Source organism: Mobula hypostoma, chromosome 23 (genome assembly GCF_963921235.1).
Source record: "Mobula hypostoma chromosome 23, sMobHyp1.1, whole genome shotgun sequence".
Taxonomy (NCBI): Eukaryota; Metazoa; Chordata; class Chondrichthyes; order Myliobatiformes; family Myliobatidae; genus Mobula; species Mobula hypostoma.
In genome coordinates this window covers 18,081,164-18,098,721 of record NC_086119.1, presented here as the reverse complement: position 1 = coordinate 18,098,721, position 17,558 = coordinate 18,081,164, and the positions used below count along the sequence as shown (strand labels likewise).

At 42.4% G+C, this 17,558-nt stretch overlaps 1 protein-coding gene across 1 annotated transcript in view; it reads left to right on the top strand.

Annotated features, from left to right (window-relative positions):
* tlcd1 (TLC domain containing 1) overlaps positions 1-17,558 on the top strand; it is a 62,699-nt gene that overhangs the window by 5,277 nt on the left and 39,864 nt on the right. The window contains exon 2 of the mRNA XM_063031819.1: positions 2,805-2,887. Within this exon, the coding sequence (XP_062887889.1) occupies positions 2,805-2,887 (83 nt within the window). The remainder of the gene's footprint in view (positions 1-2,804; positions 2,888-17,558) is intronic.

Below are 17,558 nucleotides of genomic sequence, written 5' to 3'. Positions count from 1 at the left end.
ACGGGATGTCTGTCAAGGAGACTGCTTTGCCCTGGAATGTTTTAGCATTTTGAGTGTTGTAACTGATCGGCAATGATCTCTGTGAAGTTGACGGTGGTGACATGAACGCTTTAACTTTCACTTGTTGAAGTTGGTCATTGCGTGTTACTTGTTACTTGACACGTAACGCATGTCATAAATGTGGCAAAAAGGAAGTGGGAATGGCCGTCGAACTTCCTGAACCATTTTTCAAACTTCAAAGTAAATTTGTTATCAAAGAACGTATATATCACAATGTACTGCCTTGAGATTCATTTTCTTGCAGTCATTTACAAGAAAATGAAGTAATACTAAGAATTATGAAACACTAGACATAAAAGCTGACCAACATCCAATGCGCAAAACAAGACAAATTATGCAAAATAATTTTTAAAAAAATAAATAAATCATACTGAGAACATGAGTTGTAGAGTTACTGAAGGTAAGTCTATAAGCTGTGGAGGCAGTTTGTGAGGGGAAGTAAAATTATCCATGCTGTTTCAAAGAAGAGTAGGAGAATTCTTCCTTGGTTGTCTTGCTATTTAGCTTTCAGCGGTAACATGGGATGTGCATGCTAGCTAGTGTGTATTGCTACAGCAACTACGTTATTAACTGTGAAACACTGAATTATCCTGAGGTACAAAAGGCATGACATAATTGCAAGTCCATTGTTTAAATGAACATGTGGAGAGTTGAGAAGGCATGTTACTATGGGAGCAACATACCTAGTAATTACAGCTGGAAAGACCAGTAGCATCAGATTTAGTAAAGCTGAGAGTTGCAGAATACATAACAATGAAAATATACACTGGATTTGCTGTAGAGCTAGACTATTTATTATACACACACACATACATACCCTCTTTGAATAGAATAGAACTTTATTGTCATTGCTCAAGACAATGAGATTGCATTTTTTCAGTGTTTGTTCATGGTCTTCTGCTGCTGCAGCCCAATCGTTTCAAGATTTGACTTGTTATGTGTTCGAAGACGCTCTTCTGCATTCTGCTATTGTGCCAGCCAGTGGTGTTGTGGCATCAGCCCCAGACTTGGAGGCGAATGGTCCCGGGTGCGAATCTGGCCAGGCCCTTGCCCGCTTTCCATCATGCTAGGTTGAGTGTTGAGCTAGCAACTTGGCCTCATTAAAAAAAAAACAGACAAATACTATAAAAAAGGCAAAAAATTCCATTCAGTGTGATACAAAAGCACAAAGAGAAACAGCACTATAGTAATGTGTGTTTATTTGAGTTATTGTTGTGTTCCTGTCAGCTTGAAAAAGTCTGGCCATACTCCTCGGACTTCCGCCATTAAAAGGGCATTTTCACCCCAGAACTGCCACTCACTGGATGTTCTTTTGTGGGGTTTTTTTTTTGCACCGTTCTCTGCAAACTAGAGACTGTTATGTGTGAAAATCCCTAGAAGTCAGTAATTTCCAAGATACTCAAACCACCCCATCTGGCACCAACAATCATTCCATGGTCAAAGTCACATAGATCGAGAGGTTCTTTTGCTTTTTGTATCACAAACTCAAAGGGCACTAAGATGGGGCAAAGGAATACTCCATGGAAGGATCTGCTGTTCCAAAAATGTTGACTGCTCCTTCTCACATTATGGTTCTCTAGGTTACATCTAGTAATTTTTTGCAAAGTGTTCATGGTACAGGTGTAATATCTATGTAAAATTGATGGTCTCTAAGTGGAGACATCTTCCCCCATGTGTGCTGTTTTTTAATCTCCATCATATTGCCCCTCTTCCACCTCTATGGAAAAACTCCAGCCTGTTCAATCTCTCCAAGTGGTAGAATTTAAATTCTGACAGTATTTTTCTGTATCTTTCCAACCTCCCTATACCTTTTATTATAAAATGGAAAGCAGATTTCTTCACAGTGCTCCATTCATGATCTGACCAAGTTTCCTAAACCAGTTTAATGTAAATTCTAAACACAAGGGATTCTGCAAATACTGGAAGTCTCAAGCAATACACACAAAACACTGGAGGAACTCAGCAAGTCCAGCAGCATCTGTGGAGGGGAATAAACAATCAATGTTTCAGGCCAAGATACACCAGGATGTATTTTGATGAAGGGTCTCAGCCCAAAACTTTGACTGTTGATTCCCCATTTTGTGTGTGTAACCTAAGTTCTCTTATTTTTCAATTCTGTCACTCAAAAGATAACTCCCTTTTTTAGGTCTGCTGATTTGATGGCCACAGAAACCAGATACGTACTTGAGAATTGCAAGCACTTTCACACAGACAATACCAAGTAAAGCAATGTGGAGAAGGAGAACTGAATGAGCTTCAGTGATATAATGCTTAACTATAATTTCCCCAAGGAAATGTGCCCCTCAGCCGATGGTACAATGGACTTGCAACTGAGTTGTTATCTATACTAATATCCCCGACGGCTAATCAGGTTCAGTAAGTTATGGAATGACTGTAGAAAACATGAGCATGAACATGCTCGGATTACCACACAAACCCAACTGTTCGGTAACATTCAATCACTCCAGTATGGTTTGTCTTGCATATAAATCCTTGGCTATGATGGATTGCTGATAAGGACAACAAACAATTCCAGTTCCACAGCAAACATCCTTCCACCCATTACACATTCTAAATACAAATAATAAGAAAGCAGGAAAATGTTTTCCAAACGAAGTCCTTGGTCCAGTGAAAGGAGTCTGTAGCCAGTTCTGGAGCTCCAGACTGCATCTGTTATACAGCTGACTTTCTGTAAAGCACATGTTCAACAGTGTAACATGTCTCTTTTTTCCTCTTTTTTGCAGTGTTTACAACGCTCCTGAAATGTTAACTGAAATTTTTTCGTTCCAAAGTTCCTTTTCATATTCGCTTGTCTGTGTTTCCACAGGTGAGAATCTCAGTCATTAAAAATATCGTGGGCAGTATGAAAAATAAAAAGGCTCCCTCTTGACATTAAGCTCAAACAGGCCTTCCAGCTAACTAAGGCTGGCCTCCTGTATAACTGGGCGGCACAGTAGTGTAGTGGTTAGCACGGCGCTTCATGGTCCTGGCAGCCCGGGTCCAATTCCCACCGCTACCTGTAAGGAGTTTGTACGTTCTCCCGGTAATGTACTGGTTGGTAGGTTAATTGGTCATTGCAAATTGTCCCATGATTAGGCTAGCATTAAAAATTGGGGGGGGGGGTTGCTGGCAGCGTGGCTCGCAAGGTCAGAAGGGCTGACTCCAAACTGCAGCTCAATAAATAAATAATATCAATGTGATTTATACTGTAGTACCAATGATTGTGGTGATCTGCCAATGATGTTGGTGTTGTAACAGTCATTTTATAGTTTAATAATGAAACAATTTTCACTGCAAAATTGAGAATTCATTATCATTGACCCTGTCCTGTTATGGTCAGAAAGGAAGTGTTTTCAAATGTATATTAGAAAATTTACTATTTTAAACTATGCTTTAGTGGTTTTTTTTTCAATTGCTTTACAATTATATTCAGTAGAATTTGGATGATCTAGAGCGGACCTAATGGAAGGTTACAGAAATCTGTCAGTGATAGATGGATTAGATGCAGTGAGGATGCTTTCTTTGACCAGCAATAAGAGGGGTGTGGGATGGATACTAGAACAATAACACAAGAGATTCTGTACACACACAAAATGCTGGAGGAATTCAACAGGTCAGGCAGCATTTATAGAGAGGAATAAACAGTCATCTTTACAGGCTGAAACCCTGCATCAGGATTGGAAAAGAAGGGAGAAGAAGCCGGAATAAGAAGTGGGACGGGGAGGGGAAGGAGTGTAAATTAGCAGGTGACAGGTTAAGCCAGGTGAGGGGGAAGGTGGGTGGGAAATTCTGGCTCCTCACCTGCTTATCGCCTCTCACTGGTGCCCTTCCTCCTTCCCTTTCTCCTGCAGTCCACTCATCTCTCCTATCAGATTCCTTCTTCTGCCTTTCACTTCTTCCACCTATCACCTCCCAGCTCTTCACTTCATCTGCCCGCCCCCACCCACCTCCAGCATTTTGTGTGTGTTACTGTAGAACAAAACTGAGTCTCCAATTCAGAATCAGAATCAGGATCAGGTCTATTAACACTGACGTACGTTGTGAAGTTTGTGGCAGCAGTACAGTGCAAGACTAAAGAAATAGGATAAGTTACAAATAAATAAGTTCTGTGAAATTTACAGAACAAGAGATTTGGAACTGGGAAGAGCAAAAAATTCTTCACAGAGAGGATGGTGAACCTGTGGAGTTTGCTACCACTGTGGGCTGTAGAAGCAAATTCCTTGAATATCTAAGGGAAAATAGATACATATGTAGATGTAAAAGACTTCAGAGGCTATGTGGACAGAGATCAAGTTTAGTACCGAGATAGATAATCACTCATAACTATGGATTAGACTTGAAGGGCTGAATGGCCGACTCCTATTTTCTAAATTAATATGTAACAGGTACCTTTATCAAATGCACATTGAAGTATAATCTAATTTGAAAATACATTGTGTGCATAAAACTTGCAATAGTTTAGGGTATTCATCTTTTATCATTGATTGTACTCAAGCATTTGATCACAATGTTGACAGTATCACAGTTCCAAGCACTCCATCCACGATAAGTTGGAGCGGTTGTTATACGAGGCCAGCCCTCATGGTCTTGTGACAGGACAACCCAATACTGTGGCCTCGTGTGCAGCTGCACCAAACTTCTGAGAGTCCCTCAGCAGACGGTGCTGCACCTTGGAATGTGGAAGCCTGCAGCACCCATTTCTAGCTCCTCACGATGGAAGACTAGCCAGTTCAGCAAACACCAAGGTTCATCTTTTTCCGAATTGACTGTCTTCTGGCAGTAGTCACTGTTTACTGGGAAGCCCAAAGTTAGCACTGGGCAGGGTCTCAGGATCCACCTCAGTGAAGGCTGATCTCTTTCCAGGCATTTCTGGCAAACACACTGTCCGGAAGCGAAGGGTGACAGGCACATCTGCACTGCAGGCACACGGGGGCAGCTTGTGGTGCGATTGGGAGTCGGGCTGTACATGAAGGGTATAACAAGGAGACCCTTCTCAAAGCTGGCCAAGCAAGGTCTCGCTGATCACACTAAACAGGTTTCCTTGCCTGGGTTTGCTGAACTGTGATCTCAGACCTACTGATGTGAAATGCCCTAGGAAGCCGCTCAGTTCGGGACCAGAACTGGCATTGGTATAGGCTTATTATTGTCACATGCACCAAGATACGGTAAAAAGCTTGTCGTTCATACGCTGCATACAGATCAAATCATTACCATGTGCATTGAGGTAGAATAAGGTGAAACTGTTGCAATGCAAAATAAGGTGAAAAGCTACCGAGAAGTGCAGCACAGGCAAAGAATGAAGTGAAAATCATTACGAGGTAGATTGAGAGGCCAAGTCAATCTTAATGTACAAGTGGTTTGTTCAAGAGTCTAATAGTTGGATAGAAGTGTCATTGAGCCTGGTGGTCCATGCTTTCAGGCTTTTGTATCTTCTTACTGCTGGGAGGGGGAGAAGAGGGAAGGTCCAACAAGTATTGACAGAATCCATTGAGAAGGAGGTTGGTTCTTGTGACGTGCCAAACTGTGTCCACAGCTCTCTGCACTTTCTTACCAAGCCATTATGCATCTAGACAGAATGCTTTCTATAAAAAATGGTGAAGGTTGACATGGGAACGTGTCAGTTTTTTTTTATGTGGCACCCTAATCTTCAACAATGATCAAGAGGAAACCTTGTTTACATCTACTTCATGTTCACCAAGCCACTCAGATATGTGAGCTGTGTTTTTAAAAAAAAGACTATGTGACTGAATGCAGATAATGTAGAAACGCTTAGCAAAGAATTAGGTATCTGAATGGGGAGGGAAGCAAGTGTTCAAGAGGAAGAGACGCAAGAGATTCTGCAGGTGCTGGAAATTGAGAGCAGCAAACATAAAATGGCTGGAGGGACTCAGCAGGCCAGGCAGCATCTATGGAGGAAGGTGAACAGTCGATGTTTGACTGAAGCATCTCGGCCCAAAACATCGACTGCTTATTTCCCTCCATAGGTGCTGACTGACCCGCTCATCTCCTCCAGCGTTCGGTGTTCTGTTGTCCAAAAGGAATTTGATTTTGTTGCACTGTGACATTTAGATTCTAGATTTTTCTTTATTGGAATATACTGAATACCAAAAAATATTATTTGTCCCAGGAAAGGTTCAAATTCAAGCTGTGCGTAGAGCGTTGATAAACATGTCTGAAGATTATCTTTTGAAAATTAATGGCAATATTATTGCATATAATCTCATGTACAGTGTAAATCTTCCTCACAACTTGCTGTTGACATCCTATCGGACATCAACAACTTGACTGGCTATGATGTCATAAATTCCAGATAAACATGAATGAGCTAAGTGCTATTACATTGGTATTAGAAAAAAAACATCTGTGCTGGGATTCATGGTTGTTTTTTTATTTGGTCCACAAATTTCAAATTACTCACAAAAATGGGTTAAAGATGTGAAGTAATTGATACCAGTTATTATGGTGGAAAATAAATACCCTTTTACCAAGAGATGAAGGTGTCATCCAAAAAAATCACTAAACCACACTAATTAAAAGACCATTGATTTATTCATCAGTCTAAGATTAACCTCTTGTGGTAGGAGTCTGTTTACAGTGCTTTATCATCGGGGTCTCTCCCAGCCGTTCTGATGTGTATCAGAAGTGTTGCATGTGCAGTGCCTCCAGACCATAAGACATAGGAGGAGAATTAAGCCACTCAGCCCATCGAGTCTCCTCCTCTGTCTCATCATGGCTGATTTATTCTCCTTCTCAACCCTATTCTCCTGCCTTCTCCCCACAACCTGATTAATCAAGAACCTATCAACCTCTGCTTTAAATATCCCCAATGACTTGGCCTCCATAGCGTCCGTGACAACGAATTCCACAGGTTCACCCTCCCCTGGCTAAAGAAGTTCCTCCTCATCTCTGTTCTGAGTAGATGTTCCTCTATTTTGAGGCTGTGCCCTCTGGTCCCAGACTCGCCCACAATAGGAAACATCCTCTCTACATCCACTCTGACCAGACCCCTCCCATCCTTCCCACAATCTCCTTGGCCTCCTGTCGTCAGGAAGAAGATACCACAACATAAGAATCAGAATTGTCAGGCTGGGGAACAGCTTCTTCCCCCAGGCTCTGAGATGAAATAGTACCCTGATACCACCCAGCACACCTGTACGCCCTGTCTGAACACACTGCTGCCTCTCTCCCTCCCCAACTCCCAGACACACTCTCTTCCTGTGCTGGTCACTTTTCATCTTTTATTCCTGCAATTTCACACATACTTATACGACTGTCTGTTTTAGAACCATAGAACACTACTGCACAGAAACAGGCCTTTTGGCCCTTCTTGGCTGTGCCGAACCATTTTTCTGCCTAGTCCCACTGACCTGCACCCAGACCGTATCCCTCCATACACCTCCCATCCATGTACCTGTCCAAGTTTTTCTTAAATGTTAAAAATGAGCCCGCATTTGCCACATCATCTGGCAGCTCATTTCACACTCCCACCACTCTCTGTGTGAAGAAGCCCCCTCCCACCCAATGTTCCCTTTAAACTTTCCCCGCTTCACCCTTAACCCATATCCTCTGGTTTTTTCCTCCCCTTGCCTCAGTAGAAAAAGCCTGCTTGCATTCATTCTATCTATACCCATCATAATTTTATATACCTCTATCAAATCTCCCCTCATTCTTCTACGCTCCAGGGAATAAAGTCCTAAGCTATTCAACCTTACTCTGTAACTCAGTTTGTCAAGTCCCGGCAACATCCTTGTAAACCTTCTCTGCACTCTTTCAACTTTATTAATATCCTTCCTGTAATTTGGTGATCAAAACTGCACACAATACTCCAGATTTGGCCTCATACAACCTCACCATAACATTCCAACTCTTGTACTCAATACTTTGATTAATAAAGGCCAATGTACCAAAAGCTCTCTTTACGACCCCATCTACCTGTGACACCACTATTTAGGGAATTTTGTATCTGTATTCCCAGATCCCTCTGTTCTACTGCACTCCTCAGTGCCTTACTATTTACCTTGTATGTTCTACCTTGGTTTGTCCTTCCAAAATGCAATACCTCACACTCGTCTGTATTAAACTCCACCTGCCATTTTTCAGCCCATTTTTCCAGCTGGTCCAAATCCCTCTGCAAACTTTGAAAACCTTCCTCACTGTCCACTACACCTCCAATCTTTGTATCATCAGCAAATTTGCTGATCCAATTTACCACATTATCATCCAGATCATTGATATAGATGACAGATAACAATGGACCCAGCACTGATCCCTGAGGCACACCACTAGTCACAGGCCTCCACTCGGAGAAGCAATCCTCCACTACCACTCTCTGGCTTCTTCCATTGAGCCAATGTCTAATCCAATTTACCACCTCTCCATGTATACCTAGCGACTGAATCTTCCTAACTAACCTCCCATGCGGGACCTTATCAAAGGCCTTACTGAAGTCCATGTAGACAACATCCACTGCCTTCCCTTCATCCACTTTCCTGGACATTATTATAATAATGTCAGTAACATTATACTGTCTTACGTAAACGTGCACCTCACACTTTATGTCAACCAGTCATTCTTCAGGCTGTCAATCATCTCAGGGACATGCTGATAATTTTTGTGACCGTACGTGTTGGATTGCAACTGTACCATACGTTCTGTGTTTTGCACTTTGGCCCCTGAGGAACGGTGTGGTGTTTAGCTGTTCAATGACAATAAACTTGAACTTCAACTTTACCTTAGTCATTTTGAGAAGTAATCCCTTTCTCAACCGGAACTTAATTTCTACTGTTTCTGCTGCTCACTGTTTCAACCCAATTGCTTCCTGCCTAATACCTGTACCTACTGCTCTTTGTCTTCAGATCACCAGCTCCTTCCAGTTCCAGATCGTCCCTCTACAGCAGAGGTTCCCAACCTTTTTTATGTCATGGACCAATACCATTAAGCAAAGGGTTGGGAACCTCTGCTCTACAGCAACTTTGATACAAGAAACCCAGCCTATTCCTGCAGCGCTCTGCTTTCTGACCAGCTATCTTTCAAATGGTCTGAAACACCAGGGCCCCATCAGCTCTCCACAGATCCAGAGGCACTAGGATCATTTTATGGTGTAGGATAGTCGAGGCTCTTGTGAAATATGCAGAGTAACAAAATACTGTTAGGGCACTGCCTCAGTATAGAAGGACATCCTTTTAGAACAGAGATGCGGAAGAAATACTTTAGTGACAGGATGATGAATCGGTGGAAATAATTGATGCAGACAACTGTGGAGGCTGAGTCATTGGGTATATTTAAAGCAGAAGTTAACAGATTGTTAAGGGTGTCAAAGGTTATGGGGAGAAGGCAGGAGAATGGGGTTCAGAGGGAAAATAAATCGGCCATAATGGAATGGTGGAGCAGACTCAATGGGCTGAATGGCCTAATTCTGCTCCTATGTCTTATGATCTACAGTCCTATAGTTATAAGAGAATATGTGAAGTGCCTTGTACTAAAGGACTGGCTCTAAGACCGTAGAATGCTTACTAATCTGGTCTTCCCACAGAAAGCAAAAAATGTTGCATTCACCAAGTCACTGCAGAAACTGGAGAACTATTTGATATGGTCGGGAGACATATGAGGATTAACAAGACAAATGAATCAGTCAGCAACCATCTTGTTTCAAAGAATTAGTCAATGCAGCGTGACTTTGGTTATTTCTTAAACCATGCCTTATGTGGGATAGATCAGTGTACAGCCTAGATTTAAGAAGGGTTTGGTTGCAGTTGTTAAGCACATGGCATCTTGCCAAATTGCAAACTCAGTGGAAACAAATAAAATGAAAGAACTTCATCCAGCACCAGACACAAACCTGACTGTTGTTTATAGTCAGCAGGACAGCAATGAAAGCTCCATTCCCCAAACAAACCACATCACGTAGAATTAACTGGCATGTATCCATGGTGTGAATGCAATTGAACCATATGCCCGGTGGCCACTTTATTAGGGACATCTCTTCCTTAATGCAAACATCTGATCAGCCAATCGTGTGGCTGCAACTCCATGCATAAAAGCATGCGGACCTGGGCAAGAGGTTCAGCGGTTGTTCAGACCAAACATCAGAATGCGGAAGAAATGTGATCTAAGTGGCTTTGACCATGATGTGACTGTTGGTGCCAGACAGGGTGGTTTGAGTATCTGAGAAACTGCTGATCTCCTGGGATTTTCCCACACAATAGTCTCTAGAGTTTACAGAGAATGGTGCAAAAAAAAACCACATGGGTGAAAATGCCATTTTAGTGAGAGAGATCAGGGGAGTGGCCAGACTCGTTCAAGCAGACAGGAAGGCGACAGTAGCTCAAATAACCACACGTTACAACAGTGATAGCAGAAGAGCATCTCTGAATTAATGATATGTTGAACCTTGAAGTGAATGGATTTCAGTGGCAGAAGACCACGGACATACCCTTAGTGGCCACTGACCATTTATTGCAGTCTAAAGAAAAAATACAAACTGATGGCAATTAACACCAAACCCACAACAGCCTCACCCGAGCAGGATGGCTGGTTCCATCTCATCACAGAAAGGAAGATTTTCAAACAACAAACGACGGAGTATAAGCATGATTTGGAACCAAACTGGGTAAAGCTAGACATGTAGAGTGTCTGGAGACCAGTGAGATTTCAGGTCATGGTGCAAATCAGCCATCAGTCAGTAGAAATGCAGATGGGCATCAGAGCAGATTATTCCATAAAGGTGCAGGCACCTTTGACCACGAGAAAAAATAATTTCAAGGCACAAAGTAAAATGGATTTGCACAGTGTTTGCTAATGGTGGTAGCCAGCTACGTAGGACAACTGGTATTACTCGGCGAAGAGTGATTAAAGGAATAAAACATCAATTGTGAGGAACCATTCACTGAAGGCAAAGTTGGGGATTTTGATCTGAGAAACAAAATATAATCATTGCCTTGCAGTTTATGAATGATGGATTAACAATCATGGCTTCACAAATTGTTGAGGTAACTCAGATGGTAGCCCACAGAAATCCACTCATTGGGAAATGATTTAAAGTCGGGATCAACTCGGGTAAAGATCAAATGTGGATTTATGAGCACGTTACATAGAAGATATACGCTCAGTGACCATTTTATTAGGTACCTCATGCTTATGGTCTTCTGCTGCTGTAGCCCATCCACTTCAAGGTTTAACATCTTGAGCATTCAAAAATGCTCTTCTGCACACCACTGCTGTAATGTATGGTTATTTGAGATACTGTTGCCTTCCTGTTACCTTGAACCATTTTCCTCTGACCTCTCTCATTAACAAAATGCTTTTGCTCACAGAACTGCCACTCACAGGATGTTTTTTGTTTTTCGCACCATTCCATATAAACTCTAGAGACCGTTGTGTGCGAAAATCCCAGGAGATCAGCAGTTTCTGAGATACTCAAACCACCCCATCTGGCACCAACATTCAATTCATAGTCAAAGTTACCCAGGACACTTTTCTTTCCCCATTCTGATGGATGGAGAATCTAGTTTCAATGTAGAAGACGAGCTGAGATCAATCTTTGCAAATGATGACAAATTTGAGTAAGTGTTGTTAGACAGTGGGCCTTCATTCACATTGTATCTGAAAGCTTCTTGAAGAGGGATGGTACAACGTTCCCAGTTCCATCCAAGTTCCAATGGTGCAGCTTAAAGGGTAGATATCACAAGGAGGTTTTGAAGAGACAAGTTTTGCTAGGTTGTTTGACTTTGAATCTTCATCATCATGTACATAGCCTTCTGCCTGAGTATTATGCAGAGCTACATTCCAACCCAGGAAATAATGCAGTACAGCTGTTAAAATGTACTTGAATTTGACGTAGCCTTGCCTTGAGTAAGGAATGAAGGAAAGCCTAGTAGTTAGCACAGCCCTTTACAGTACCAGCGACCCGGGGTCAGTACCTGCCACTTTCTGTAAGGAGATTATACGTTCTCCCCGAGACCACCTGGGTTTTCTCTGGGTGCTCTGGTTTCCTCCGGGTGCTCCAGTTTCTTCCTACAGTCCAAAGACGTACCAGTTGATTGGTTAGTTGGTCATTGTAAAATGTCCGGTGACTAGGCTAGAGCTAAATTGGGGATTGCTGGGTGATGCAACTCAGAGGCCTGTTCTGTGCTGTTTCTCAATCAATCAATCAATAAATAAATAAATAGAACTCTAGTCCTGACGAAGGGTCTCGGCCTGAAACGTCGACTGTACCTCTTCCTAGAGATGCTGCCTGGCCTGCTGCGTTCACCAGCAACTTTGATGTGTGTTTCTTAATACAAATTGTTGTTTCTCCTTTTGGGTGGTATTTTTTGCTGTTTGCTTAGCATTTGACTGTTTTTTATGAGGCCGAGTTGCTAGCTCTCAACCCAGCACGGACGGAAAGCGTGCAGGGAGCCAGCTGGATTCGAACCTGGGACCATTGGCCTCAATGTCCGATGCTGATGCCACTACGCCACCAGCCAGCGTTAATATTGATACAAATGCGAGGGTGTTATTCACAGTAAACAAGTCTTTGGGAAAAGATAGAAAAAAGGCACTTCAAGTTAAAAGGCTGGAACTAGAAAACTGGTACAGCACACAACAGTGGAATATAGCAGGGGCCCCCAGCCGTATTTGCACCGCGGACCAGTTTAATATTGACAATATTCTTGTGGACCGGTCGACTGAGGTGGGGTGTTCAAGTAGGGTTAAACTCACCTCAACATGTCTTTTACAACTAGGGTTGCCAAATTAGGGACAAAAGTAGCAGTCAAATACGGGACATTTGGGTTTACCCCAAGAAAGACTACCGCGACCATGAAGTCTTGCGCGGGCACCTGTGTGCGCATGCGCATATGTGACGTGCGCATGCGTGTACGTGCCGTTTTTTTCCACAAATTGGTTTTGGCTTAATCTTCCCGACTACACTGTACATACATTATTTCTACTTTATATAGGCTGTGTATTTATCATATCATTCCCATTTTTACTATATGTTAGTGTTATTTTAGGTTTTGTGTGTTATTTGGTAGGTTATTTTCTGGGAACGCTTAAAAAATTTTCCCATATAAATTAATGGTAATTGCTTCTTCGCTTTACACCATTTCGGCACGAAAGGTTTCATAGGAACGCTCTACCTTAGCGGAGGAAATACAGGACAAGGGTGGTCCTGTATACCAATTTAGCCCAATATACGGGATGTCCCGGCAAATAAGGGACAGTTGCTAACCCTATGTTCAAGTTCAACAGTGTGTGACAGGGAATGAGGAAAGGTGCAGCTGACTCGTATCGTTTCCTCGCGGCCCAGTAGCACATGCTTTGCGGCCCGGTGGTTGGGGACCGCTGGAATATAGTGAGACCAGACAAATGAATATATGGTATGAATTAGAGGAAAAGTTATGTGTCTAGCTGCACCAAATGATTACATTACGAGATGTCCCAGAAGATGTAGAATTTATTCCAGAAGTCGGCACGAAGACCAACCATGATAGAGTCAACAGAGAGTTAAGACAAGACTTTGCCTTGTTCAGATGAAGAAATGGCCACACCACTAGGCACCCATTTACATGAAGAATATGCAAACTTTGACAGTATAGGTTAGCAGTCTGATTTTATAATAGGAAAGTAATTATATTCATGTATGGGCTTACAGTGTAAATACAGTACATGAATTATCAGTTTGCATGAGCTTTGAAAACTCTGTCTTTTACTCTTCTTACAGTAATTTACATACTTGTACTGTTATAGTATTAGCACACCCAGGCAATGCATCACATAATTGGCCAATTGTAATCATTTGACTTTCTGGAATGTCATTGGGCAATTGGACGGTCACTGACATTGTGAGTTATTTCAGAACAGGGCTTACTGACCAAGTGTAATCATCACTCTTTAGTCAATCTCTGAGGAAGTTGTCTGACTGTGTTTAAACAAATTGCCATTGTGTTCATGTCCAGTAAAGCAATATAAGGCAATGTTGGCAAAAGGTAGAAGCACAGTACCTCGTGCTTGATTCAGATAATCCTTAATTTAAAGCTCTGTGATTAATCAATCAGAATGATATGCTACTGGCTTGATGTGGCAGAGTGGTACAACTGGTAGGGCCACAACCTCACTGCACAGAGTCTAGGGTTCAATCCTGAACACAGGTGCTGTTATATGCATTCCATGTAGCTACGTGGTTTTCCCCAGGGTGCTGTGGTTTCCTCCCAAAGAAGCTGAATTAGCCCCTGTATTTGTGTGTAGGTGAATGGTAGAACCTGGGGCAAATTAATGTGTGGAGATATTTTTAAAGAATGGGATTCACATAGAAATAGTATAAATGGATAGTTGATAGTCACTGCAGACTCGATGGGCTGAAGGTTCTGCCTCCATGCTCTATCTCTCTGTGACTCTCTATCAAAGGGCTGTTCTTTAAACTACGGTGACCATATGAACATTGCATTTAGGTTAACCCTTACAAAGTAAGAACATGAAATTTCAGTTGATTTTACTTGGATATAGAAGTAAATCGTAATTAAAGATTACATGTTTCGGAAAAACTAAATGAATCAGCAGTTTTATAAGTAAGGTTGAATCTCCCAGTGGTGTTGGAAAATTTTCAGGCTTGCATAAATTTCTGATATATGACCACCTTTAGATATCCCTTACTCTGTCAACAATCAGAATCAGTCCTGATGCAATAAACACTCCAAAGGTTTTACTAGTGATGTCCAAGCTTGTTGCTGGCTTGGGTGGGTCAGAGTTGGAGGCCACCGCCCTTTTCATGCCTGTTTTAATTGTTTGCTCAAATATACAGTTTGGCCAGATTTCTTGCTGCTGATCAGTATTTATTGTGTAAACCAATCCCTGTTCTGAATGTCATTACACACAGTCACTTGTACAAAATTTTGTTAAGTCTCACTTAGTTCACAAATGGAGTCTGAGGCCTCCGTCGCTCGGAGTTGACTATGGATTTTGCATCCTGGCTGTCTAGGTACTCAAGCCTGGGCAGTAAGACATGGAGAGCAAGCTGTTGCCCATGTAGCAAGGACTCCCTCTCTATGCATCTGATGAACCCAAAGGAACAGCAGAAACCGATACAGTTTGGTATCAGAAGCATCGTAGGAGTTGCCAGTCAGTGTTGAACTCAATGTAAGACTGCCTTAGGAACTCCAGCTCCAGATTTTTCCCTCAGAGTTTACTTCCAAAGCCTTCCCCATGAGTGGGTATAGGTGCAGGCAGCAGAAGTTTGAGATCAGAATTTTCCTTCTGGATAAGCTGCCAACCACGGCCGACGAGCCCCATCTGCCAGAAGCGACTGGTTTTAAAGCATCAGTAACCTGCCTTTGCCCCTTCTCCTGTCAGTGGGCACGTGGCCAAGTGGTTAGGCATTGGACTAGCGACCTGAAGGTCGTGAGTTCGAGCCCCAGCCGAGGGAACATGTGTTTTGTCCTTGAGCAAGGCACTTAATCACACATTGCTCTGCGACGACACTGGAGCCAAGCTGTATGGGTCCTAATGCCCTTCCCTTGGACAACATTGGTGTCATGGAGAGGGGAGACTTGTAGCATGGGCAACTGCTGGTCTTCCATACAACCTTGCCCAGGCCTGTGCCCTGGAGAGTGAAGACTTTCCAGGCGCAGATCCATGGTCTCGCAAGACTATATGGATGCCTTTACTTTGTCAGTAGAAACGGTTCCACCAGGCTTAGTAGCTAAGCCACATGTGAAGGCTAGGTGCTGGACTTGGTTGTCAGAGGCTAGTTGAGGCACACACCATTGAGAGCATTTAATAGGCAGTGGGAGCTTGTGCCCATTACAACCCCTCGGCTATAACAACCTTTAGGAACCACACAAATGGAGTATTGCATCCAATTTGGTCAATGCACTTTAAGCAGGATGTCCTAATGTGCATACAGGACAAAATAATTAGTGGACTGCTTCCATGGATGTCAGATTTCAGCTGTAAAGTTAAACTGGAGAAGCTGAGATTGTTCTCTTTGCTGTAAGAAAGGTTGAGGGAAGTTCAAGTTTACTGTCATAGGCACACACACAGGGTATAAAAGTCAAGAAGATTAACTTTTTACAGCAGCAGCACTGTACATTGCAGGAGAAGGACAAACATAAATTAACATAAATTGTACATAATGTATGGGACAAAATCAACATCATGGCATTAGTGCAAGTTGAGAAAGGGAAAAAGAAATATAATCTGAGATAGTGACTAAGATACATTGATGATTTTGTCTGGTTTAGTCGGGGTAAGTGGAGAAAAGAGGTTTCCATTAGTGGATGGTTCAAACACGACCCACGGTATTAGATGGAGGATATGTTTCCAACCTAGAGCATTGCCCAGAGATGTGGGTCTGAACTACAACAGAGCTGGTTACAAAATGTATTTGAAAGCAAGAATAATACAGAAAATATAGAGTACTTGCTATACCAGATTGCTGTAAATCCCTGGTAGTTCACTGACATCCACCAGGAAAGGAAACTTGCTGTTCTGGGCTGGACCATACGTGACTCCTGATGCACCCATTGGGCTAAGCACAGATTGTGGATGTGCAGTAGTGCTGGCAATCCCAGTAATGTGCACATAACATCAACATTTGGGGAGATGTTGGGGAAGTTTTCTACTCCAACTAGTTATTATTTGGATTTCCGGCCTGTGACAGTGGTGGGGAAAAAAATTAGCTTTTTTTTTCAAAACAGAATTGGGTGTGCATTTCTGAAAGAATAGTTAAAAGAGCTTTTAGGGACGAGTGAAGAAATAGATTGATCCAGTAGGACTAGGGCAGTTTCAATGGGCCAAATGGCTTTCTTTTACATCATAATGGTTTTCTGAGGACTTGCCTGTTTAACAGTCCTGCCTACTTTAGAGAAGCTGTTACATGAATATTGATCGTAAAGCGTAAGGCATAGAGAGGCACATTGGAGATCCAATTAGGCAGTCTGATAATTAGTAGGGGTGAAGAGTTGGTTGAGTGTGGATCTTGTACTAAAGCTATAGTATCAGCCGACCATGCTGATAGGCACGTGGCCAAGTAGTTAAGGCGTTGGACTGGTGATCTGAAGATTGCGAGTTCGAGACTCAGCCGAGGCATTGTGTTGTGTCCTTGAGCAAGGCACTTAACCACACATTGCACTTTTAAAGCGCAGCGGTGGCGGTTGGGTCAGTATGGACAAGACAAGACTACCACCCCAGAGTCGAGCAGGAAGCATGACGCTTGAGAGAATATGACTGTAGTATTGAGGAAAATTCCCTCATGTAGAGTATAGCAAAACAGCTGGATGAATTTTGTACCAACTCTGAGGAAAGATCTGACAGTAATTGACAATAATATTCAATGACTCAGTGACCCAACACCAGAAACATTTGGTGGGTCACAATTACAAATGAAGATTCAAAATGCATGTTGTCAACTCGTTAAGACAACATGTCCACAAAGATTAAACTCAGGTTAGAAATAAGTTGTCATTTCTAATGAATGCAGAGCTTTACTCAGCAACCTAGTAATACTCTGTGTGTAAAATATA